General features: G+C 42.9%; 1 protein-coding gene across 1 annotated transcript in view; it reads left to right on the plus strand.

The window, feature by feature from the left end:
- SETBP1 (SET binding protein 1) overlaps positions 1 to 21,208 on the plus strand; it is an 87,916-nt gene extending 66,708 nt beyond the window's left edge. Inside the window, exons 3-4 of the mRNA XM_089656871.1 lie at positions 5,073 to 5,231; positions 11,748 to 21,208. Coding sequence (XP_089512997.1) covers positions 5,073 to 5,231; positions 11,748 to 12,232 — 644 coding nt within the window. The 3' untranslated portion in view covers positions 12,233 to 21,208. The remainder of the gene's footprint in view (positions 1 to 5,072; positions 5,232 to 11,747) is intronic.
- The last annotated feature ends 5,919 nt before the right edge of the window (positions 21,209 to 27,127 follow it).

The following is a 27,127-nucleotide window of genomic DNA, read 5'->3' on the forward strand; positions in this document are numbered from 1 at the left end:
CGCCGTTTTTGGCATGGGGGCGTTGCGCCGTTTTTGGAATGGGGGCGTTGCGTCGTTTTTGGCATGGAGGCGTTGAGCAGTTTTTGGCATGGGGGTGTTGAGCAGCTTTTGGCATGGGGGCATTGAGCAGTTTTGGCATTGGGGCGTTGCGTCGTTTTTGGCATTGGGGCTTTGCGTCGTTTTTGGCATTGGGGCGTTGCGTCGTTTTTGGCATTGGGGCGTTGCGCCATTTTTGGCATGGGGGCGTTGCGCCGTTTTTGGCATGGGGGCGTTGCGCCATTTTTGGCATGGGGGTGTTGTCGTTTTTGGCATTGGGGTGTTGCGCTGCTTTTGGTATAGGGGTGTTGCGCTGTTTTTGCCATGGGGGGTGTTGAGCAGTTTTTGGCATAGAGGTGTTGTGCCGTGTATAACCTAAAGAGAAGGTGGATGAGATGGACCCTGTAGTTGGCCTGCACCCACAAGAAGAAACAGGTTTATATATCCAAAGCCAGCCTGGAGAGGTGCAGGAAATCTCAACCCCAATGAGTGGGTTATGTTCATGTCGGTCAGCTGTGGTAGATTACGGGTAGGTTGGTGACCTCCAAGATGAGTGATTCTCCCTGCCGTCCCTGCGTTTTACTACAAGGGAGCCATTTTGCACCTTCGCCCCCACATGTAGGGCTTTCTCCGAGATCTGAAATGAGCTTTCTTATGAAACAACAACATCCTCCCTTTCTCAAGGGGCCAAAAATCCGTTTGCTCTCTGACCTGCAGCGTCTTTTCTAGTAAGAGGCACAGCTGTTAGACGCTGCGGCCTGTCACCAAATCTGATTTGGTAGTAGTTTAACCTTGAACCCGGTCTCCGTGGTAACAAGAGGCAGCCCCTTCCTATCCACCCGCCAGGTCTCTGGACGATATTTCCCAGCTGAAGAGTCTCAGAAGAGGTTTTGTTTAATGGGTTAAAACACAAACATCGATTTTTACTACAACTCGTGGCGGCATGCCGGTTGGTTAAACATTTCAGATGCCTTCTATAAGACATAAGTATCTGTAGACATTACACCGGGGGGATCGTTATTATCTGATCGGCAATTTAATGCATAATATGGTGTTTATTAAAAACTTTTAGAAGGAAGCGGGTGCGTTTTTATTGTGAATAATCATTGAAAGGTCGTTATAGGGTTTTCTTTTGCGCATTTAATTTTAATGCCCTCTGCCTCCTCTCCCCTCTCTTTGGTGCACTACAAAAAAAAAGATTAAAAATATTATATTTATGTATAATAAAAAGATACAATTTTATATTTTTAATATAAATATACACTGCTCAAAAAAATTAAAGGAACACTTTGAAAACATATCAGATCTCAACGGGGAAAATGATGCTGGAGATCTATACTGATATGGACGGGGTAATTTGTTAGAAACGTAAGGATGCCCCATCATTTGAAAAAATAAAAATTATGTGAAAAAGTGAAAACATTATGCAGCAGGCGAGTCCATTTTACTGAAATTTAATTGCAGCAACTCCTGAGGTATTTCCTGGGGTATATTCCTCCCAGATCTGGAGCAGGGCATCACTGAGCTCCTGGACAGTCTGAGGTGCAACCCGGAGGTGTTGGATGGACCGAAACATGATATCCCAGAAGTGTTCTATTGGATTTAGGACAGGGAAGCGTGGGGGCCATTCAATGGTATCAATTCCTTCATCCTCCAGGAACTGCCTGCATACTCTCGCCACATGAGGCTGGGCATTGCTGTGCACTAGGAGGAATCCAGGACTCACTGCACCAGCGTGGTGACAATGGGTCCAAGGATTTCACCCCGATACCTAATGGCAGTCAGGTTGCCATTTTCTAGCCTGTAGAGGTCTGTGTGTCCCTCCATGGATATGCCTCCCCAGACAATCACTGACCCACCACCAAAACGGTCATGTGGAATGATGTTACAGGCAGCAGAACGTTCTCCACGGCTTCTCCAGACCCTTTCACATCTGTCACATGTTCAGGGTGAACCTGCTCTCATCTGTGAAAAGTACAGGGCACCAGTGGTGGACCTGCCAATTCTGGTGTTCAATGGCAAATGCCAATTGAGGTCTATGGTGCCAGGCAGTGAGCACAGGACCCACTAGAGGATGTTGGGCCCTTATGCCACCCTCATGAAGTCTGTTTCTGATTGGTCAGAGGCATTCACACCAGTGGCCTGCAGGAGGTCATTTTGTAGGGCTCTGGCAGTGCTCATCCTGTTCCTCCTTGCACAAAGGAGCAGATACCGGTCCTACTGATGGGTTAAGGACCTTCTACGGCCCTGTCCAGCTCTCCTAGAGTAACTGCCTGTCTCCAGGAATCTCCTCCATGCTCTTGAGTCTGTGCTGGGAGACACAGAAAACCTTCTGGCAATGACACGTATTGATGTGTCATCCTGGAGGAGTTGGACTGCCTGTGCAACCTCTGTAGGGTCCAGGTATGGCCTCATGCTACCAGTAGTGACACTGACCCTAGCCAAATGCAAAACTAGGGAAAATGTAGAAAAGATGAGTAGGGAAAGAAATGTCAGTGGCCTCCACCTGTAAAACCATTCCTGTTTTGGGGGTCATGTCATTGTTGCCCATCTAGTGCACCTGTTGTTAATTTCATTAACACCAAAGCAGCTGAAACTGATTAACAACCCCCTCTGCTACTTACCTGACCAGATCAATATCCCAGGAGTTTCATTGACTTGATGCTAGAGTCGGATTAAAAAGTGTTCCTTTAATTTTTGTTGAGCAGTGTATTTATATTAAAGGACCTTTCGCACCCAACGAAGTTGCCTGCATTTTGGACTGCACTCCAACCGCATAGACAGTTATAATCAATTTGATCCTATAGGTATTCACATCATTGCAGTGCAGCGCAGTTAAAATGAAAGAAAAAAAAGAGCATGTTGCATTTTTCTGCACAGCAAATACAGGTGAACGCACTGCAAACGCGCTTCAAGTGCACTGCACTTCACCGCACTGTTCCCCTTTAAAAAAGAAAAAAAAAATAAATTTCTATATATAATATGATTCTATGCATGAAGGTAAAAAAACTGTGTGCAGCAGCACCCCCAGCCCCCTCAATACTTACCAGAGCCTTATCACAATCCAGCGATGTGAAAGACCGCCTCAACTGTCCCGGGTCTCTTCCTCCTTATTAGCTGAGATAGCAAGCGAGAGCCATTGGCTCCCGCTGCTGCCAATCACAGCCAATTAGGAGAGAGGGGGTGGGGCCAAGCTGCAGCTCCATGTGTGAATGGATACACGGAGCAGCAGGTGCCCCCATAACAAGCTGTGTGCACCCAACAGGAGGAGCCAGGAGAGCCTGCGGGGGACCCGAGAAGAGGAGGATCCAGGCTGCTCTGTGCAAAACCACTGCACACAGCAAGTAAGCATAGACATGTTTGTTATTTTACACACCTTTACCTTTAAATTCGCTCTAAAGTGGAACCGAAGCCCCCATTATTATTATATTTTTTCAATACCCTCTTTCCTTTTTCTCTGGATAAGCCTCAACACACATACACGCCCAGTTGTATGTCGCTGTGCCTTCCTACACTGGGTCCTGCACAGCCATCCTCTTTGTTTAGGTCGTTGGAGCCAGCTGGCTCTTCATGGTTCTTTCATTCAACCCCTCATGGCACGCTGGAGCATGTGCTCTGAATTGACTTCAAATCCTCCTGAGATGCGAGACGTGAGCATCTCAGGAGGCTTTCAGGTAACCTAACCAAGAATATTGGTAGTGCAGGGCAACTTGAATAATTAAAAGACGTTTACTGCAAAAGGAGTGGGATTTAGATTGCTTTTGCTGCACACCAAAGATAGTATTTCAGGAGAAAAATCTCATCACAACTGTGAAGCATGGTGGTGGAGATTGTATGGTTTTGGGCTGCAATGCTGCTTCAGGTCTATTGGTGTAGAGGAAATTCTATGTGCCTAATAGAATGCTGGCTTCAGCGACAGGTACAGAGAGTTATTGATTTTCAGCCTCTTAAGTGGTCTGGGATAGTGATGAACTGAACTTACCTGGGTTTTGTTCAAGGCAGGTTCACAAAACAGTGGGTGAACAGGGAGAAAATCCATTTTTTTTTTCTTCAATGCAGTACGGTAAAAAAAAAAAAACTTTCTGTACTGCAGGATCCCCCCAGACCCCCTTTGTACTTACCCAAGCCTGATTCTGATCCAGCAATGTGCACAAGGGAAGCAACTCCCACATCTGCCTCCCTCCTCATTGGGCAGATTGATAGCAGCAGAAGCCATTGGCTCCCACTGCCGTCAATCGAATGCTGTGATGAGGGAGAAAAGGGTGGGGCTGAGCTGCCTGGTCTGTGTCAATAGACGCCGATAGGGCAGCTCGGGAGCGAGCACCCATGAGTGCTTCCATAGCAAGCGGCTTGCTATGGGGACACTCACCAAAGAGGAGGACCCAGGAAAGCCACCGGGGGACCCCAGAAGAGGAGGATCGGGGCTGCTCTGTACAAAACAAGTGCACCTACTGCTGTCAAAATACACTGATCCCAGTGATCAGTTGCAACCGTCCTGTAGCTAAAGTTTCACCTATGCATCTCTTCTTCTGCACCCCACCGCTCCTGGATCCTAGATCCTTGGGGGTTCTGAATGTCACTTCTTGACTTTGACACCTGTCCCCCTGGTAATGTTCCACTATGCAATGTTTATGCTAACAAAATCTTGCATTACGTTGGCAATCTCCCAATCATTCAGACATTATTGACCAGCAGCCTTCTGGGCTGTGTGATGTGGATATCCCTGGAGGCTGCTGACGGCTGAGGAAATGTTGCTTTGGCCTAGGCAAGAAATAAGGAAGTGGCAGGAGAAGGGCGAAATGTGATATTTACTAAACTAAAAAATAAAATGTGATTACATAAGATGGAAGGGAAAAAGGTGAAAGGTCTTCTTTTAAGTATGGTGTTCTGACAAAGCTAAGAGGCTGTTTATAAATCTGTTCGAATCATAACCAAAATTCTAGTTGCTTGCAAGAAAGTATAATAAATTTTTGATGGATCTTTTCAAAGTTTGTGAGTATAAATATGCTCTAAATGTTCTTTTTCTTCTTGTGCAGGTTTATCAAGTGCTCATCAGAAAGCTGATCAAATGTCTCAGCATAACAAAAATGAAACTATATCTTCCAACAACTTGACCAAAAGGAAGCCAGCAGCCGAATCTGCCTCCGTGCCTCCAAACCCTCTCCTCTCCTTCTTCTCATCATCCAACAAATCAGGTTAGTACTTCATGTAGTAGAACAACGCTTGCATTTCCTGTTTGTTTTATCTGGGTTGGTGGTGGGGAAGTCCTTAATAAATACTGTGTGGCCAAAATTCAGTGGACACCTCTCCAAATGGAGTTCAGGTGCTTTCAGTAAAGGGTGCTGGAATTACTACAACATACAAGTACATTTTTAGACAATTGTGTGCCAATTTCTAACCGTTGGGGGAAGTTTTTTTACATTTTTACACCATAGTGACACTGTACTACTTGTGGGGGTGATGACGATTTTTTTTTTTACACTGATTGCACTTACACCCATAAAGGCTGTAAAAGCAATAATTTCTCCTTCTCTCTGGCTGCCTTCTTGCAGCCATTGAGAACTACTGTGTGAGCTGTGATTGGTTACAGCTTGTCACATGGTACAAGGCTGTTGTGAATAGCCTTGTACCATGTGACCTCTGTGATCATTCACAGATTTCACACGTAGTAAGCAATGATGTCACAAGTGACATCTTGCTTACTACTCTTCATGTGATCACTGATTGGCCAATCAGTGATCACATGATCGGGACCTCACACAGAGGTCCCGTATGACGATCGGTGTTCCACTGTGTCCGGAGGACACAGCGGGCACCGGATCATGGTGCTGCGCACTCCCAGGGAGGGCGCACAGTCCAAACAGAGGTCCCGTGCAGCGATTGGTGTTCCACTGTGACCTCCAGTAAAAACTCACATTTGAGACAGCATAAACAGGCAGTCACACCACATGCTATGGGTGTACTCTGTATGAAATCTGGTGTACCAACGGAAACACGTCACCACGCATCTACGCGTAGCATCACGCTCCTTACGTGACTTCCTCAGGCACTGTATGGTCTACCTGGGCCAAAGCCTGCTCCTTAGAGACCTGCCAAAGCTGGTCCTCCAAGTACTTGGTAAGGACCTCCGGTTGGGAAGAGCAAAAAGATATGTGATTTTCCCTGCACTGTTCTGTGTCCTCCAGACACAGCGGGCACCAGATCGCGGTGCTGCGCACTCCCAGGTAGTGCACACAAGCAGGGGGCGGGGAGGCCGTTTATATACAACACCTGGACGGGAAGTGGTTAAAAGAACAAATATCACTGAAAAGATAAAGAATGCCCCTGCAATTGTTGAACTTTTTTTTTTTTTTTGGAAAGCCTGCCTTAGCTGCAGTCTGCAGAAATGTCCCTTTATGAAGCGCCCTCGAAATAACGGAATATCTGCCGTCCAGATGTGGAGATCATTTGGAGTGATATGGAGGGGAAAAAAAGAAACTGTTAATGGGAAAATTGGTCTGCACCGTGCGTTTCCTGTAATTAACGAGCAGCTCTTTGAAAACGTCTTCTCTGGGAAGAAGGCTAAGATGGGGGCCCAGATGTTGTCTGAAAAAAAATCAAATCTTTTTTTCAGTCGCCCCGAGGCAAAACTAAACCGATAAACTGCATAATGAGTTTTCAGTAATTAAGACCGGGCTTTAATATTTAAACACGCACGCCGGTCTATCTGCTCTCCTCGCCGTATGAACGGCAGTGCACGAGGAGCCAACATATGGAAAATATAAGGCGCATTTTAAGCGATGAAAAGGTCTGTTGAATGCATTGTGTGTTTACACAGGACAGATCTGCGCTGTTATGATGCACTTTGTATAATCTCAGCATAGGAAGAAAGAATGCAGCTAAACATGCCCAGAGGCAGGAGATGGTGCTTGGAAAAGTCAAATGTCAAACAATTTCCTGGATGAACCTAATAGATTGTATCATCTGGTGGTGTTCAGATTTCTGTAATGACAGGTTCCCTTTAAACTGCTGGCAGAAATTAGATTAAAGTGCAAACCGTGGCCCGGGGGCCGGATACGGCCCTTTTGCTGGGGTACCATTCCATCCACTTACTCCAAAAAACAGTAAGTGGATGGAATGGTATTCTTCCCACTGACACCAACGAAGGGGTAACTTTTCCTCCTACTGATAGGAATGATGGGACACTATTCCTCCCACTGACACCAATGATAGGAGACTATTCCACTGACACCGATGATAGGAGACTATTCCTCCCACTGACACCAATAATAGGGGACTATTCTTCCCACTGACACCAATGATAGGACACTATTCCTCCCACTGACACCAATGATAGGGGACTATTCCTTCCACTGACACCAATGATAGGGGACTATTCCTCCCACTGACACCAATGATAGGGGACTATTCCTCTCACTGACAGCAATGTTGGGGCACTATTCCTCCCACTGACACCAATGATAGGGGACTATTCCTTCCACTGACACCAATGATAGGGGACTATTCCTCCCACTGACACCAATGATGGGGCACTATTCCTCCCACTGACACCAATGATGGGGCACTATTCCTCCCACTGACACCAATGATGGGGGACTATTCCTCCCACTGACACCAATGATAGGAGACTATTCCTCCTACTGACACCAATGATGGGGCACTATTCCTCCCACTGACACAAATGATAGGGGACTATTCCTCCCACTGACACCAATGATGGGGGACTATTCCTCCCACTAACACCAATGATGGGGCACTATTCCTCCCACTGACACCAATGATGGGGCACTATTCCTCCCACTGACACCAATGATGGGGCACTATTCCTCCCACTGACACCAATGATGGGGCACTATTCCTCCCACTGACACCAATGATGGGGCACTATTCCTCCCACTGATACCAATGATGGGGCACTATTCCTCCCACTGATACCAATGATGGGGCACTATTCCTCCCACTGATACCAATGATGGGGCACTATTCCTCTGACTAACACCAATGATGGGGCACTATTCCTCTGACTAACACCAATGATGGGGCACTATTCCTCCCACTGACACCAATGACGGGGCACTATTCCTCCCACTGATACCAATGACGGGGCACTATTCCTCCCACTGACACCAATGATGGGGCACTATTCCTCCCTCTGACACCAATGATGGGGCACTATTTCCCCCCACTGATACCAAGAATAAAGGACTATTCCTTCCACTGATAAAGATGATGGGATGTTATTATTTCCACTGACACCACCAATGGGGCCCTATTACTCCCTCTGACACCAATGATGGGACACTATTCCTTCCAATAATACCACAGATGAGGCATTTTTGACTCACTAGCCACAATCCTGCCCCCCTAAGGTGTAAAGGACAGTAAACAGGCCCTGTGTTTAGTAAGTTGGGAGACCCCTGGCATAACTTCTTAAAAGAGAAAATTAAAAAAAAACTTTACCTTTAATCCAAAAATTTCCCCTAAATTACTTTTTTCTACCACTAGATGTCTTCAATTCAATGGCCTGTTTCACTCAATCCACCTCCTCTGAGTCCAGGTCATCCTGGACCTACTCCCAGCCTGTGACAGTGAAAGGATAGCTCATCTCACTGTCACTCTGCCCTCTCCTCTTGTCAGCATGCTACTTGTCAGCACATGAACTGATTGCCTCCTTATACCGCTTCTTCCTCTCACTGTCCGGGCTGTACAGGGGTTGAAAAAGGCTGATTCTAGGTTGATTTCATGTACTTGCACTGCTTACATTTGAAAACAAAAAGTAGCGTAGTTACAATTACAGAGCTGCATTCATTTTTTTTAATATCAGCTTTAAAGTCCAACTCCAGGAATTTTAAAAATGATCCCTTACAGTGGTGTCACTGAAGGGGCCTACACTGCAGGGGTTTACTGCTTGTGTAGTATAGAGAGGAGAAGAAGTACCTAACTTACCAGATCCTTTGCTCCCCCATGCTCTGGCTGTGGACTGTCCCTCAAAATCATCACATCCAATGCAGGACTATGCATCCTGTGTCGGTCTTGGGGACATCAGGACCCTAGACCACTGGAGCCTGGGGGAGGAGGCACTGCAGGGACCGGTCTAGCAGCATGGTGGATTGGGTAAGTGAATCTACTTTCCCAATGCCCCCCTAACCCAAATGGAGAAAATAACCCTTGCAGTGCGAGAATAGCCCCACCGCAAGGGATCATTTTTACATTTCCCCGAAGTCGGGCTTTAACCACTTCCAGTCCGGACACTTTCACCCTTTCCTGTCCAGGCCAATTTTCAGCTTTCAGAGCCATCACTCTTTGACAATTGCGCGGTCATGCAACACTGTACCCATATGAATTTGTAGCATTTTTTTGAGACAGGTAAAGCTTTATTTTGGTGGTATTTATTCACCACTGGGATTTTTATTTTTTTGCTATATAAATGAAAAAGTCCAAACATTTTGAAAAAAAGTGTTTTTCTTATAAAATTTTGCAAATAAATATTTCATCATAAATCTTGGCCAAAATTTATTCAGTTATCTTTTTAGTAAAAAAAAAAAATAACCCAAATTAGTTTATAACTAAAAATTATAATTTTTTATTTTTTTTTATTTACATTTTTATTTTATTTTTTTATATTATTATTTGTTTTTTTTTTTTAACATACTGTCACCCTATCAGTACAGTGTCACCATGCCACTTGTAGAGGGGTGAAGATTTTTTTTTTTTTTACACTGATTGCTTTTACACCCATAAAGGTTATAAAAGCAATCATTTCTCCTTCTCCCTGGCTGCATTCTTGCAGCCATTGAGAAATACTGTGTGATCTGTGATTGGTCACAGCTTGTCACATGGTACAAGGCTGTTGTGATTAGCCTTGTAACATGTGATCTCTGTGATCATTCACAGATTTCACATGTAGTAAGCAATATTATCAGAAGTGACATCTTGCTTACTACTATTCATGTGATCACTGATTGGCCAATCAGTGATCACATGATCGGGACCTCACACAGAGGTCCCGTATGACAATCAGTGTTCCACTGTGTCCGGAGGACACAGCGGGCACCGGATCATAGTGCTGCGCGCTCCCAGGGAGGGCGCACAGTCCAAAATGGCGGGCGCCATTTATGAACACCAACCCGCCCCTGGACTGCCACCGTCTGGACGTTTATATACAGCGTTCGGACGGTAAGTGGTTAAAGTCGACTTTTTTCAAATGTTACAATGTAGAGGGACAGTAAAATTTTAACAAAAACTGTAAGTTTTATCACTGAACAGCCAGTCCAGTGACTTTGCTTAGGCTGAGCTGATGTCCTCAATCTGTTGCAGGCAGGAAGAAGCATTTCTTCAGTCTCCTTTTCCACCCATGATCGAACTGTACATTGTAACTTTGTAGTGAGTCACAAAGTGATAAGTGTAAGATATTTGTAAACACAGCCAAGAACTGTCCAGGCATCAAGCACTACATGATTGTGTCATTTCCAAGGGTCAATTTGCACCAGCCACTACATTACGACACAGCGGCTGGTGTGCGTTGTGGTGCAGGCAATGCTGATGCATAGATCGATGGTACTTTTTTTTGCGCACACTGCCTGAATACCACCACAACAAACCGGCCACACTGGAGACAAGGCATTGTGCCTGGTCTTGCTATGGGGGTGTGGTGGGACTGTGCTGGAATAGTCATCCGATGCAGTCCCACCACACGTGTTGTGATTGTACCTGAAGTTGACATCTCAGTCCAGAAGGTAGATGTGACCTTGGATAATGCCTGAACAAAAATGTCTGTTTCTGAATTGTATGGGGGGGGGGGGGTTGTGGCGGGTTTGGGGGGTGGAAGTAGTGTGGTCACTGTGGCCGGTAATGAGCGTCTGTACATATTACACCTTACTTATAATTCATGAGCTTAAAGTGGAAATCCAACCTAACTCTAACCTTGCTTCCCCTCCCACTCTATCTATCCATTCAGTTGTATCCGACCCTTGGTGATTGTATGGACCGTCACTTGTAAGCGACTTCTTCCATGAATTCTCTTATTAAATATTAATTATTTTACAGGGTAGGTTGCCAGGTCTTTTCCCAACCCCTACCATGCAGGAGATCCCGCATGGCCAGGGATTAAACTAGGGACAATTTAGACAGGAGCCAATTCACCTTCCAGCATGTCTTTGGAGTGTGGGAGGAAACGGGAGTACCCAGAGGAAACCCACACGAACACAGGGAGAACATGCAAGCTCCATGCAGGAGGTGCCATGGGTTGGAATCGAACCCATGACCCAATTACTGCAAGGCAGAAGTGCTAACCACTAAGCCACTGTGCCCCCACTTATGCTGGGACATTTTCTTCTTCCACCAGCCCCCCTAATGTCTGAAGGACAGTAGACCAGCCCTTTGTTTAGAAAGTTTGGAGACCCCTGTTCTATAACATTCTATAGCCTTCTATAGAGGAATGGAAGGCAATTACCGACTTACAATATTTTTGTAGGGAAATAACCCAACCTCCAATTCCACAGAAAGTATGGAACACATGCAAACTCAATGCTGAGAGCATTTACAGCGAGCACTGATCTCCAGTACCGGGTACTCGGGTAATTTTCGGTACCATAGTTTATTGCCTTTTCACAAACTTGAACAATTTTAAGGCTTGACATTTGGAAGGGTTAAACCATCGCTGTGTATATGTCTACTTGTTAACATATTTTTTTTTTGTTTATTTTTACCAGCCAATGGCTCTCTTCGAAACCGCTTCAAACGCTGTGAGATTGAAGCCATCCAGTCTGAGGTGAGGAAAATGTGCAACTACAATAAAATCCTATCCACCAAAAAGAACATGGATCACGTGAACAAAATCCTAAAGGCCAAGAGGTTACAGAGACAATCCAAGACCGGCAATAACTTTGTGAAGAAGAAGCGAGGCCGCCCCAGGAAGCAGCCAGTCTTGTTCGATGACGACTCAAGAGACCAAATGCCCATCCTGGAAAAATGCGTGGACCTTCCCAACAAACGAGGTCAAAAATTCAACACCCACGAGTTGGAAGGGAACTGTAAGGATTCGGTCATGGACGCTATTGAAGCCGTCATACATATGGCCAGAGAAACTCAAAACTCTCGCGGGCAGAGAAAGGGGAAGCGGAGACTCGTCGAAGAGGAGGTAGTAAAGACAAAGCGGCATCGAAAGAGACGAGGCGAATCGGACATTTCTCACTAATAAGCGTCATCTTTGGGTTGATAATCAGGCTGACCATAGACTGTAAAGGGGTAGAAGAACCTCTAATTGAGGCTGCAACACCCAATCTTTTTGTTCTTTTTCCTTTTTTTTTTTTTTATTAACGTTACAAAATGACAGCTTTTTACAGTGGGTTTTGTACGGCTTTGGACTCTAGACTTCAAACCTGTATTTTCATTGCTATGTCATATGTTATGTTGTCAGTAGAAAAAAATGGCAACTTGTTTTGGATGTGGCTTTTCATTCCAGGATACTGAAGTAGGCTTCTGAGTTCTGGTGGAAGATCAATCTCTATTGGAAAGTTGCAAGCCCTTCATTTCACTCATAGAAAAAAAAAAAGGTTTTCTAATGGCCAGTGACAATGGAGAAAAGAAAAAAAAAAAAAAAAGCTATCTGTAGATAAGGAGGACCTTATTTATATTATAACCTTTACCTATGTCTTCTCAGTCAGATGGTCATATAGATAAGGTTCACTTTAAACTGGGTATCCATATTAGGACACACACTGTTTATAACTCCCCCTTCTAATTTTTTAGAATAATGACACAGATTTACATGTACCTCAAACAACATGTAGACATCGATACGTATGAAATTTTATTGGTAATAACTTATGTGTATCTTTTTAATATGATACTTTGCATGGAATATCGACACTAAGTGGTCTCGGCTTTAATGCGCTGGACCATGTGTCCCATCATGAAGTATTGGCATAGGCCTTTTACTTTATTTAATTTTTTATTTTTTTTTGTTTCTTTAATATAAGATTTTAAATAAGCTAAAATCTAGGAGATGCCTTCATTCAAGTATATCATTAGAAAAAAATTTTATCTGAATGTTATATCAAGTATGTAACCGTGAAGGTTTTTCTTCTGTTTGCCGTGCTTAGACATTTATCTTTTTCCATACTTCGATGCCTTCTCTTGATATCTGGATAGCGTACATAACGGTAGAAAATTATCTTCAGGCAAAAAAAGTATTTTGGCTGGGTTGAAATTTTTAGTCTGCTTCTAACAGTCTCTAGATGTGTCTGTTGTGAATTTCCACAAAGTGCTATAATCTTAAAAAAAACTAACTTTACATCCTTCACGTATGACACTAAACCCAACTTTACGTGTGACTTTTAGAGTTGGTGTTGACCTTTAGGAGCAATTGTTTGATGGCTAGGTTGTTTTTTGGGGGTTATTTTACACCAAGCCCAACTTTACACATGGCTTTTAGACGTCATGTTGGCTTTTATGAGCGATTGTGTAATGGCTAGATTGTTTTTTACACCAAATCACAATTTAAGTGCATTGGAGTCAAATCTTGAGGAAACCCCAGTATATGTTTGTGTTCCTATTCACACAGCATACCTAAAGAAAAAACGTTTATTACCTGCAGGGGCGGACTGACAACTCACGGGGCCCCCGGGCAATAGGGGATCAGGGGGCCCCTGTGTCCTTGCCCAAACTCAAAGAAGGTACCAGGGGCATCTCATGGGGCCCCATACTGACCCGAGGCCCTCGGGCAGTGCCCGAGTTCCAAATGGTCAGTCCACCGCTGATTACCTGTTTAGATGTTTCTTAGGAGAAGGTTTCATGGCTGACTTCAAGCATTTCTGGGCAAGTTCAGTGTGATCTGCTCTAGTAGATAGCCTTAAAACAGGATGGGCTTCAAGTCTAATTTAAAACTGATGAGATAAGGTCTGCCAGCACAGATGAGACAGAATTAACAATGTTTACGGTGCCCCTCAAAACAGGAAAGGATCCACAAGAAAGGGAGTGGTGACATATCCATTTACTAATCCAAAAATTAAACCATGCATGTGCAAGCGGATTGCCACTCCAACTCGCCCGTGAAGTCAGAAGATAAGGTGCAGCCTCAGCCTACATGTCTCAGCTAAGCCATGCCCTCTGATGCATTTCACCCAGCCCAACGAGGCTTAGTCACAGGGTAGGCGGGGTAAAATGTATTAGGGGCATGGCTTAGTAGAGGCATGTAGGCTGAGGCCACGCCTTATCTTCTGACATTTTGAGACAGGGTTAATTATGGCAAAGATCCCCAGCCCCCTCATAAACAAAGAGAACTAAGTAGAATTTTACCTCTCTGGAGTTTCCAGAAATTGCCATCTAAAAACAAATAAGCTGCAATTTTTTTTTTTTTAAGTTATGCAATGTGACTGGAGATATTTAACAAATGTAAACTAAGCATTATCTCAATTTGGCTGCAAAAGTAGAAATACAAAAAGTGGAAATAGCCACAAGATTTCCAGTGGTTGATGTCAACAGAAACGTAACCAATACCACAACCACGACCACCATCAAAAACCAATAATAGACCAAGTGGCCCACCACAGTTGCCAGGGTTCTGGGAATAAAAAGTAATTAGAGCCTCAATCAAATGACATATTTTGAGGAAGTTTGTTCAAAGTGATAATTCCGTTGTTGGAAATAATAGTTCAACGATAAACTACATAATGTTAAGCACAGTATATTAAGTGTTTTTACAGTACATTGGATTTACCTTCTTCAGCCGGTTATCCTTAGAGTGACTCTTTCACTTTAATAAAACAAGGCATAAAGTGCAGCAAGTTTCAGTGCCCTGCCTTGCCTGATATCTAGGCTGTTCAGATCCGGCAAAGCTCTGACACTTCCTGATACTGTCAAAAATTTCCCTCCTGCCCCCCCCCCCCCCATGTTACTAGTAGCTTATAACCTAATGAGCTGTCTTATTAATAGGAATCTGAGGGAAAGGATGGGCAAGTTTTGACACAAAGTGGCAAAGCTTTGCCTGATCAGAATGGTCCAGCATTCTGGTGGATAGAGGAGACCAAAGACCCCTTTTGTGGGACACACAGTAACTCTATGGAAAATCAGATATAGTTAAGCTGATGCAAGAATATCCAGTATTAGACAAATTCTAATATGAGTACGACTCTCAACCTTGCAAGTCTAAGAGTTATCTTCAGTTCCGACAGTATCTACTGCCTAGTCTCATGCAGTATAGCATATGCCGTCTCCAAACTGCTGATTTGTATATAACAGTAGAGAACAGAGATGCTTTGTGGTTAAGGGGAATATCTACAACTACAGGGCTAACTCTGTTGTTTGAAGTCGTTATGCACACTCAGGAGCTGTTGGACAGCATGAGATCAGGCAGTTACCAAGACAGCAACTGTGGTGATTTCTGCCTCTCCAGCAGACAACTTAAAGCATAGCTAAATAAGTAGGCAGCTGTAGATCCTTTCGTTCTCTGCCTTTGGGAGTCATGCTTGTAACTGTCAATCTTGCAATGCCTCATGGGACTTGTAGTTTGGCAACAGCTGGAGGGCCGCCAGTTTGACCCTGTGCTGTAGCTCATAAATTGGTCATGTTGAACTATCTATTGAATAGTAGACACTTCCTACATCTTCATGGGCACTAAGCTTGCAACCATCAGCTTCCAGTTCCAAAGTTAGCACTCTGGCCCCTCCTCTTCCTACATCTTCATGGGCACTAAACTTGCAACCGCCAGCTCCCAGTTCCAACGTTAGCACTCTGGCCCCTCCTCTTCCGACATCTTCATGGGCACTAAAATTGCAACCGTCAGCTTCCATTTCCAAAGTTAGCACTCTGGCCCCTCCTCTTCCTACATCTTCACAGGCACTAAACTTGCAACCGCCAGCTCCCAGTTCCAACGTTAGCACTCTGGCCCCTCCTCTTCCGACATCTTCATGGGCACTAAAATTGCAACCGTCAGCTTCCATTTCCAAAGTTAGCACTCTGGCCCCTCCTCTTCCTACATCTTCACGGGCACTAAACTTGCAACCGCCAGCTCCCAGTTCCAAAGTTAGCACTCTGGCCCCTCCTCTTCCTACATCTTCATGGGCACTAAAATTGCAACCGTCAGCTTCCATTTCCAAAATTAGCACTCTGGTCCCTCCTCTTCCTACATCTTCATGGGCACTAAACTTGCAACCGCCAGCTCCCAGTTCCAAAGTTAGCACTCTGGTCCCTCCTCTTCCTACATCTTCATGGGCACTAAAATTGCAACCGTCAGCTTCCATTTCCAAAGTTAGCAGTCTGGCCCCTCCTCTTCCTACATCCTCATGGGCACTAAAATTGCAGCCGCCAGCTCCCAGTTCCAAAGTTAGCACTCTGGCCCCTCCTCTTCCTACATCTTCATGCTAAGTATTAATTTATTTTAGGCTGCAACAGTGACCGTTTGCTTCCCATGCTTTACTTTTCAAAAAGAAAGCCCAGCACTGCTTGAATGCTTACAGAGAACCTTAGTAAACTAATTGATTATTAAAGTCTAGCAGGGTGGTGCGTTCTTCCTCTGATTTATTCAGGTCTGTTTTTAGGAAATATTTTGTATACAGAGCTCGAGACAGAGTTTCTGCTGTCCACCGCAGCTTGGTGTTCTCTTTTCAGTTCCTGGGTCAGCTTTTCTACATTTTACAGGTTCACCTTGAGGCAGCCTTTCCCAACGTAGAGGAACCCTTGAAAAAATTTTCAGTTCAAGTCTACAGAAACAATTGAGTACTGTCCGTGATACTTTTTTTATTTGCACTAACATACAATTTTGAGGACAAGCTTTCGGGGTATGTCCCCTTCTTCCAAAGGAAGAAGGGGACATACCCCGAAAGCCCCCGAAAGACATACCCCGAAAGCTTGTCCTCAAAATTGTATGTTAGTGCAAATAAAAAAAGTATCACGGTCAGTACTCAATTGTTTCTGTCGCAAATGCACTAACACGGCTACAATCACCTCAAGCAGTTCAAGTCTAAAATGACTTTATCGAAAGTTCTGGGAAGCATGCCTTTTGCATTGGTGAACGGTGGAAAGAATGCCCCCTGTATAGTGAAGGTCAGAATGCCGCCCTTATAGATAGCTAAAATTATTTACCAAGTGGCATTGGACCCAGAATTATGCAGGCACCATCAGATGGGAGGTAAATCAGCCACAGCTCAAGGAACCCCTGGCAACTTCTGGAGGAACCCTACGTTTAGAATGGTTTGGTTTCCTTAAGGCCTAAGGAAATAAACCGTAATTTAAAATGTATAAATTTATTAAACTGAATTAGCTGGAAATTGAAAATTTGGCAACCTATTATCACTAAAATTCAAGAAAAGACACTGTTCACTTGCTATCGATTTATAGAGTACTAGATCCTTAAAAAAAAAAAAAAAACAGGTCATATTGTGAAATGGTAGCTGTACATCATTGTTTTATAGGTGAGTTTATTAAATAATTGGCTCAATTTTTGCAAATATAATTTAAAATGCGGTCAAGAATTGCCATGATCCTGCCTCATGTACAAATAGCACCGTATATACTCGCACTTATTACTTCGTTTATTTATTTTCTTTTAATTTTTGTCCAGATAGAACATTTAAATATTACATATATGTACATATAAAGCTGTAAGCTCTTAAAACCAAGGGTTCTTGTCATTCTATAGAACTGAGAGACCTACTGATTGAATTCACTTTTTTAAATGTGTACCATTTTCTAGGAGATGATGAGGCTTGTTTACTAATGGAGTTGATTATGTTCACTCAATAAATGGTGTGAATATTCACTTCAGTTATCGGAGTATGCGCAGGATAAAAAAAATTACCAGGGATTCGCTTTTTCCTTGACTGAATAATTTGAAGTGAATCTTCACACAATTTTTCTCATCTCCTTGAGTAAATCAGCCTCATCAATTGCTTTTTGTTTTCTTTTTTTTTTTTTCTTTCAAGCAAAAATACTACCAGTTAATTTTGGCAATATGGCATTAAAATATGTCGCTGATGGCGGTATCTAAACTTTTAGTCTTTTTATTTTACATCCAGGTCACCAGGTTTTTGGCAATATGAATATATTTTCTTTTAACAGTCAGAATTCAAATGACTGACTGGCATCTTTATTGAAGGCATTTATGATATCTGTGTATTGGCACAAATTTGGAAGAACTCCCAAGTACCGGGGAAATGAAAAATAGTTTGCTGGCTGCTTATGGAAGATCTTTTCCATGGATAAAACAAATATGTTTGGTTTTTTATTGCCTGGCTCCTCCGAGAGACATGGACAATTTCGCCTACCCTTGAAACCAGACTCAGATGGGCAACTTTTTTCAAAAGAAAACCTACAGGCTTTTTCACACGGACGTTCCGATAGGGTCCGCCTGCCCGTTTTTCAGGAGGAACCAAACGGAACCACCATTCTCCTCTATGAAGCGGCAGATATAAATGGACATGTGTGCCTTTACACCTGCCAACATCTGAGCCGATCTGCCAAAAATGGACGGATGGGGATCCTGTTCCCCTTCCGTCCATCGGATCGGGTCGGTTGAAAACGGACAGGCGGACCGATTTCATCCGACCGCCCATTGAGGAGAGCAAGCGGCTCTGTGTCTGCTCTGCAGCAGTGGAATGGACACGGCTGTCATCCGCTTGCTCAGTGGGGATCAGCAGTGTGAGCTGAGCAAACGGATCCGCCAAACTGATCCACTCTGTGTGAAAGGACCCTAATTGGAAGGGTTGAAAATAGGCACTTTGGTTGTTGAATCCCAATGTATTTTGTTGTTGGAGCATCAATGTTAACTTGGAGTAGCCTCGGAGTAGGCTGTCTTTAGCACCTCATGGTGCTAAAGACAGCCTACTGTCTTGCTCAGTGGGGATCAGCAGTGAGATCCCCGCTGATCTAACGGATCTGCTAAACTGATCCACTCCGTGTGAAAGGACCCTAATTGGAAGGGTTGAAAATAGGCACTTTGGTTGTTCAATCCCAATGTATTTTGTTGTTGTTGGAGCATCAATGTTAACTTGGAGTAGCCTTGGAGTAGGCTGTCTTTAGCACCTCATGGTGCTAAAGAGGAAAAATAGTTTTCCGGCTGCTTATGGAAGTTCTTTTCCATGGACAAAATAAACTAGTGGGTTTTTTTTATTGGCTGGCTCATCTGAGAGCTGATACAGCCAATTGAAGACGAGGACAATCTCACCTACCTTTGGAAACCATAATCAGGTGGGCAACTTTTTCAAAAGAAAATCTAGCTGGAAGGGTTGAAAATGGGCACGTGGGTTGTTCAACCCATATGTATTTTGTTGTTGCAACATCAATGTTAACTTGGAGCAGGCTCTCTTTAGCACTTCATGGTGCTAAAGAGGAAAAATAGTTTTCCATCTGCTTATGGAAGTTCTTTTCCATGGATAAAATAAACTGGTGGTTTTTTTATTGGCTGGCTCATCTGAGAGCTGATACAGCCAATTAAAGTCGAGGACAATTTCACCTACCCTTGGAAGCCATAATCAGGCGGGCAACTTTTTCAAAAGAAAATCTATCTGGATGGGTTGAAAATGGGCACGTAGGTTGGTTCAACCCATATGTATTTTGTTTTGTGCAGCATCAGTGTTGGAGTAGCCTCTCTTTAGTACCACATGGGCAGTAATATTTCTTGGGCCATCGCGAAAGACCTAGATGAGTTTTCAGAAGCACCCTCATGGTCACGGCTAATATTTTAAAAAGAATCCATGTCTTGATTTATAGTTCTATATAAAGGCCTTGCAAAGTGAAACACATGGCCTATTCATCTAGAGTGCATGATCTATGACCATTTTACGTCCAATAAATTCTTACAAGCTATCGAAGTTCTCATTGATTTTCATCAGGACCAATACGGTGATTATAGTCACTCTGCCGTTAACGTCTTCACTTAAGCCACTTTCTTTAATGATATGTCTGAATTTATTTTTCTTCTTGGATTGAGTAAGCATGGAAATCTAACCCTTTTTATTATTTCTTTCTCTGAGTACAAGCTACACTCTAACCCATGATGGAGAGTAAAAAAAAAAAAAGAACATTTTCATTGTCTGTAAATAAGCATGCTGATGGTTTAAGAACATTAGATTCAAACAGTGTTACTGCATTTTAGGGTTTTGCTTTGTAGGAACAAATACAAGTATTTTGAAGGTACAATCAACTAAGACTGTATATCCGCCTTGTCAGATAAAAGTGAACAGCAATTTCCATACACGTCACTTTTTACGGGCTTTTTGAGTTTTGCTGTTACCGTATGCACATGTATACAGTCCAGTTTATGTTGCATGTCCCCAAAAACATCTTTTTTTAATTTAAATATAACATTAAAAAAAAAAAATGACCTCTTGGTTACGCCAGTAATTTACTAGCTGGTGACGAGCGGACTATCGATGTCATTTTTTTTTTTTTCCCAGTGTGAACTAAAACGCAGTCCCAGTTCGATTAGAAGCACACCTCACCCCAAAATTGAATTCCCAGATCTGTTTATATCTACACTACAAGGAAAGGAAGACGCTCAAAGGACACATGTATGAGCTGCCAATCCAACGATACGGGAGCGGATATAGCCCATTCCCGTATTGCTTCATTTTCTAAGCTATTTCTATTAAGTAATGCACATGAAAATGTTATATATGTATATATTTAAGAAAAAAGAATGGGGCACAAAATTGTTTTTCAAGTCGTGCTGGCTAATTTTTAGTTTGTATTCATAAGTGGTTTTTAAAAGCCTTTTTTAAAAGTGTACTTGCATGTCCTACTTTGATTGTATGTAAACATATTTTAGAGCAAAAAAAAAAAATGTATTTGTATTTTATTGAATATAGAGGCAAGAAAAAAAAAATTGTACATTGTTTGAAATGTTCTTTTTGTAACAGTTTTTATTCATGGAGCATTTTTGTACATTGAAAAAAAAATGGAATTATGGAATTGCTGTTATATGATGCATAGGTACATCTAGCATGCTTTAATGTCATGCTATGTCATGATTCTAGATGTTGGTTTTTAAACATTTTTTTTTTCTAAGAGAAAGCTCAGTTTTTTTTTTCCGCTACCAAATCAGGTTAGCAGTATAGAGCACTTAACTAAAAAATAAGAAAAAAAACAAAAAAAAAATACAACAAAAAAAATTACAAAAAAATAATCCTATTCATATGTTATTCATTGTGTGAAATTAAATGAATTCAATTCAGAATGATTTAAGTTGTGTATTCTTTTAAGCCTTTTATGTAGAGGAATTTATTTAGCAAGTACAAGGTGTGACAATTTAATTCCCGGAATGGACAACATAAAAAACATTTTTTGCTTACCTTCTGTTCTGTTGTCACATTCAAAGCAGTCCTGTTGTGAAGTGATGCCCTTATCTAGATGACTGTGCCACTGCTGGAAACATTCCTGGAATTCTGATTCTGGAATGCTGCACAGTATTTTGTCGCAGTGCCCTGGTTGTCCAGAATGTCATCCAATTTGTGCCCTTTTAAGGCATTTTTTTAAAATTTTGGAAACAGTCAAAAGTTGCAGGGTGCTAGGTCAGGAAGAGGGTGGTTGGTGAAGCTTTGGAATGGGTTTCTTGCCCAGGAACTTGAAAACACTTAACGCATCATGTACACGAGTATTGCCATGGTGGAGAATCCACTTGTCAGGCCAAACTTCTGGTCTTTTTCTCCGAACAGATTCCCGTAACCTTTTCATTTTCCACTTTTGCATCCATCCTTGATGTTTTTGGCTGCCCACTTCTTGCGTCATTGTGGACATCTTCCCACCTCTCCTTAAACTGCCTATGCCATTCAAAAACACTTGAGTTCTTCATGGCATGTTGTAATGGCCTGTTGTAAGGGAGCTAAAGTTTCACTTTAGCTCCCTTAGAACATGTCAGATCACGCTTGAGTGTGACAAGTTAGAACATGTCAGAACACGCTTGAGTGTGACAAGTTAGAACATGTCAGAACACGCTTGAGTGTGAAGGGCTGTGTGACTCGCCACCATGGGGCTACACTGGGAATTAAATTGTCACACCTTGTATGATAGTCATACATACAGTCATTCACTCCCCCCACCTGTTTTTTTTTTTAAACTCCCTTCTCTTTACCTCTTATGGTCAGTTTTCCTTGATTCACATACCTGCCTAGTGAATCCAGTGTTGTCCTGCTGCCATCATCGGGAGCCAGCTGCTGGTTTTCGGGTTTAAGTAGACTGCCCACATTGACTCGTCCGCTCCACTCATTGGCCAATATGTGTCCCTGCTTTTTCAGCCTCCTGGAATAACCTGGTCACATATCCCAGGAGGCTGCAAAAGCAGGGACACACATTGGCCAATGAGTGGAGCGGACGAGTCAATGTGGGCAGTCTACTTAAACCGGAAAACCAGCAGCTGGCTCCTGATGATGGCATCAGGACAACACTGGATTCACTAGGCAGGTATGTGAATCAAGGAAAACCCACCATAAGAGGTAAATTGGGTTTTTTTTTTTTTTTAAACCTCCTGTTTACCTCTTTTGGTGGGTTTTCCTTGATTCACATACCTGCCTAGTGAATCCAGTGTTGTCCTGCTGCCATCATCAGGAGCCAGCTGCTGGTTTTCAGGTTTAAGTAGACTGCCCACATTGACTCGTCCGCTCCACTCATTGGCCAATGTGGGCAGTCTACTTAAACCCGAAAACCAGCAGCTGGCTCCCGATGATGGCAGCAGGACAACACTGGATTCACTAGGCAGGTATGTGAATCAAGGAAAACCCACAAGAGGTAAAACAGCAGGTTTTTTTAAAAAAAAAAACAAAACAATTTACCTCTTATAGTGGGTTTTCCTTGATTCACATACCTGACTAGTGAATCCAGTGTTGTCCTGCTGCCATCATTGGGAGCCAGCTGCTGGTTTTTGGGTTTAAGTAGACTGCCCACATTGGCCAATGAGTGGAGCGGACGAGTCAATGTGGGCAGTCTACTTAAACCCGAAAACCAGCAGCTGGCTCCCGATGATGGCATCAGGACAACACTGGATTCACTAGGCAGGTATGTGAATCAAGGAAAACCCACAAGAGGTAAATAGGAGGTTTAAAAAAAAAAAAAAACAGATTCAGAAAAGAGAAGTTCTGACCTATGTGAGAATGGCTGCCAGAGGGTGGAGCAGACTTAAAAAAAAAACAAAAAAACGTAAAACAATTGCAGAGGTGTGCAATGATACCTAATGCATTGATTGAGTGAAGGTCTGCTTTAGAGGGTCACTATTATTTGGGATAGCACAATACTGGCATATCAGCTTTTAGTGTCCGGTCATAATGGTGTGATTTCAGGTACGATTTGGGAATTGAAATCGCACCTGAAATTGCATGTAGTGAATGTCAGTGTCTTAACGTGTGATTTGCTGTGCTGCGATTTCGAAAGTAGTTCTTGTTTTACTTTTTCTGCAGTGTTCTTGCGATTTCATGTACTTAGAATATAATGGACATCGCACTGCAAATTGCAAGAAATCTTTGAAAAAAGTAGCAATAAATTCTTCAGAAATTGCACTTGAAATCACACTGAAATTGCACACAAATCGCAGCGGTGTGATCGGTGACCTAATGTTTATAATCTAGATTTTGACTGAAAAAAAAACCCAACAGTTTTTAAAAGCAATGCATTGTCATACTCTGAACTTTTGTTAAAATTTGGGCTGAAGTGAATATGCAACACTCATTACAACCCTCTTTGATCAAGCCCTGGTGGTGGGGTGAAACATGTCATGGAGCGGTGCTGGCTAAGGCCACATTCACCTAAATACTAATGTACTGGGTTGGTGAGCAGCGCAATTTCTTCTCTTTGATAACCGGCTACAGCCAAAAACTTGAGCATAAAGCAAAAGACCAAGCAGGGCTGAAGTATGAGAGGAAGAAGAAGCCAATTATTTGCTAAGAAGGAACACACAGATAGGAGAGAGCAGAGTGACAGGAAGTGGGTAGGTCCATGACGGCTTTGGGCTTAGAGGAAGTGGGTGGAATGATTTGGTGGTCACTCTGAGGACATCTAGTGGTGGAAAATAAGTACTATGGGTTACAGTAAAGAGTGAAGGTGAATATTGCTGGAAAAAGCAGATTTTTTATTTTTAATGTTATTCATTTTTATTTTTGGCTGGAGAGTTAGCATGGCAGCTAAAAAAAAAAAGTTTGTGTTTCAAACAAACCTATACTTCAAAAAGTGAAGATATGTAGAAAATCTGGAACGGCTGAGCAGTACCCACTGATTTTGGCTAAGGCCCCTTTCATGCAGGCAGAACGATCGGGTCAGCCTGTCAGTTTTTTGTAGACGGACCCGATCAGACCCTCCATTGCCCTCTATGGAGTGCGTACGTATCCATTTACACCTGCCCGGCATCCAATCCTATCCACTAAAAACAGATGGATGGGGATTGGATCGCATGGCTGCCGGGTCTAAACGGACCAACCCGACCCATAGAGAACAGCGGGCTGTGTTAGTGTCTGTTCGGCACGTGGACACGGATCTGTCATCTGCCTGCTCAGTGGAGATTAGCAGACAGATCCCGTGCTGAGCAGGTGGATCCGATTGGTGGGGTCCACCCATGTGAAAGGAGCCTTGGAGTGCTCACATGGAGAAGCCTACAGCTGTATGAGAAGCCCAGGGAGCGATCTATGTAGCTCCTAGGTTTGGTGCTGGACCACGTCCTTTACTGCCAGTTTCAGCACAAAACCCTGCTGGGACCCATCAGAGCTGCTGACTTCCGCTGCCTTATTAAAATGGCGATGGGGAAAAATAGTTGCTATTATTTTAAAACGGCACCTGGCATTCAAGTGGTTGAAATTTGAGAGACTTTAGTGATTGGGTTTCCATATAAGCTACATCCGGTGCCTACCAACAACCTGCATATAATTCACTCTAGAATGTCCTCTCTCCAGCATGCCTCGGTTTTTTTTTAGCAGCATGGGATCCTGCGGGCTGAAAGAAAATTGCTTGATGTGAACTGGCGTTTAGCCTGACATCAGCAATTCAGCGACTCATCATTTATTGGCTCCCTGGGTGATTTATATTGAGGAGCAATGAGCAGCTCGAGCCGTAACAAAACGTTGGCCGGCACTTCTGAAACGGGAGACAGACCTCCCCTAGAGGGTAGATGACTCGATGACATCCTCTAGTGGATTTTTCTTCAGAATATATGGAAAATGACACAATTAGCCGGGCTGTCTGAGCCTGATCACTGGGTGTATTTAGGGTTTCCACCCCACGGCATTGCATAGTGGGGTATTCATATATATATATACAGTTGCAAGAAAAAGTATGTGAACCCCTTGGGATTACGTGGAGTTTTGCATGAATTGGGCATAAAATGTGCTCTGAATGTCATCTAAGTCACAACAATAGAAGAACACAATAGTGGTGTGACCCTCCTGCGCTCCAAATATAGTGTTTTAAATAATACAAATTAAATATATGAACCCCAAACAGCTGCTAGCATTAAATCATATACCAGTGATCAAGTGAATATAAACCATATAAATGCTGCGCTACATTCAAAATAAAAGTGAATGTGGAATCCGATAATATAAATCAATATAGTGACAATATTATGTAAATAAATATATAAGTGCTTAATGATAACAAAAATTATCACATCAAACACCCCAAAAATTATAAAAATACAAACTTAAATCTATACGCATGTGCATAAATTACACATACATATAGTTATATCACACGTGCAAATGTGAAGTGAAATAATGGCTTATTAAACGCACAGAAAAACAAATCTATAAATGTTGAAGGTGAAATGAAAAAATGTGAAGTGAAATAATTGCTTATTAAACGCACAGAAAGTCCAATTAAATGTTGAAGGTGAACAAAAATGATAACGGTGTTTCCAATAATACTGCAAAGTGACCACAGGTGAACCAAATCGTGCAGGTATCTGAGTGTAGATAGAGCTTGTGAATCCAACCACCTTCTGGATTAGCCTCTCACCTCATCCCTTCGACCCTTGCGGATCAAAGAGCAATAATGGATCCCTCTCACAGATCCTCCAGGCACCACAGCCTTCCAGAAACGCTTTTCAAATTTCGATAATCCCACTCAAGCTCTTCTCCAGGTATAGGTGAAACAACAATCCCTCAGAACAAAAAGAGGAATCCTCCCATAGTGTAGTATATTTATTTATTTATACCATAGGAACATAGGAACATAAACTTGTAGGTAGAAAATTCCACTTACATAGCAGCCAGTCCACATGAGACCCTCATGCTCTCAGATGAGGATAAATCTGTGTTGTTGGGTGTACAGCTGAATAACAGGTGTACCAAGATGGCCGCCACGCCGGAAATACGTCACCGCGCTTACGCCGACGCGTTACGTCACAATATCACGTGACTTCATCAGGGCTCATGATGAAGTCACGTGATATTGTGACGTAACGCGTCGGCGTAAGCGCGGTGACGTATTTCCGGCGTGGCGGCCATCTTGGTACACCTGTTATTCAGCTGTACACCCAACAACACAGATTTATCCTCATCTGAGAGCATGAGGGTCTCATGTGGACTGGCTGCTATGTAAGTGGAATTTTCTACCTACAAGTTTATGTTCCTATGTTCCTATGGTATAAATAAATAAATATACTACACTATGGGAGGATTCCTCTTTTTGTTCTGAGGGATTGTTGTTTCACCTATACCTGGAGAAGAGCTTGAGTGGGATTATCGAAATTTGAAAAGCGTTTCTGGAAGGCTGTGGTGCCTGGAGGATCTGTGAGAGGGATCCATTATTGCTCTTTGATCCGCAAGGGTCGAAGGGATGAGGTGAGAGGCTAATCCAGAAGGTGGTTGGATTCACAAGCTCTATCTACACTCAGATACCTGCACGATTTGGTTCACCTGTGGTCACTTTGCAGTATTATTGGAAACACCGTTATCATTTTTGTTCACCTTCAACATTTAATTGGACTTTCTGTGCGTTTAATAAGCAATTATTTCACTTCACATTTTTTCATTTCACCTTCAACATTTATAGATTTGTTTTTCTGTGCGTTTAATAAGCCATTATTTCACTTCACATTTGCACGTGTGATATAACTATATGTATGTGTAATTTATGCACATGCGTATAGATTTAAGTTTGTATTTTTATAATTTTTGGG

The sequence above is a fragment of the Staurois parvus genome, unplaced genomic scaffold, assembly GCF_062004578.1.
Source record: "Staurois parvus isolate SC_StPar_1 unplaced genomic scaffold, SC_StPar_1.0 ptg000946l, whole genome shotgun sequence".
Lineage (NCBI taxonomy): Eukaryota > Metazoa > Chordata > Amphibia > Anura > Ranidae > Staurois > Staurois parvus.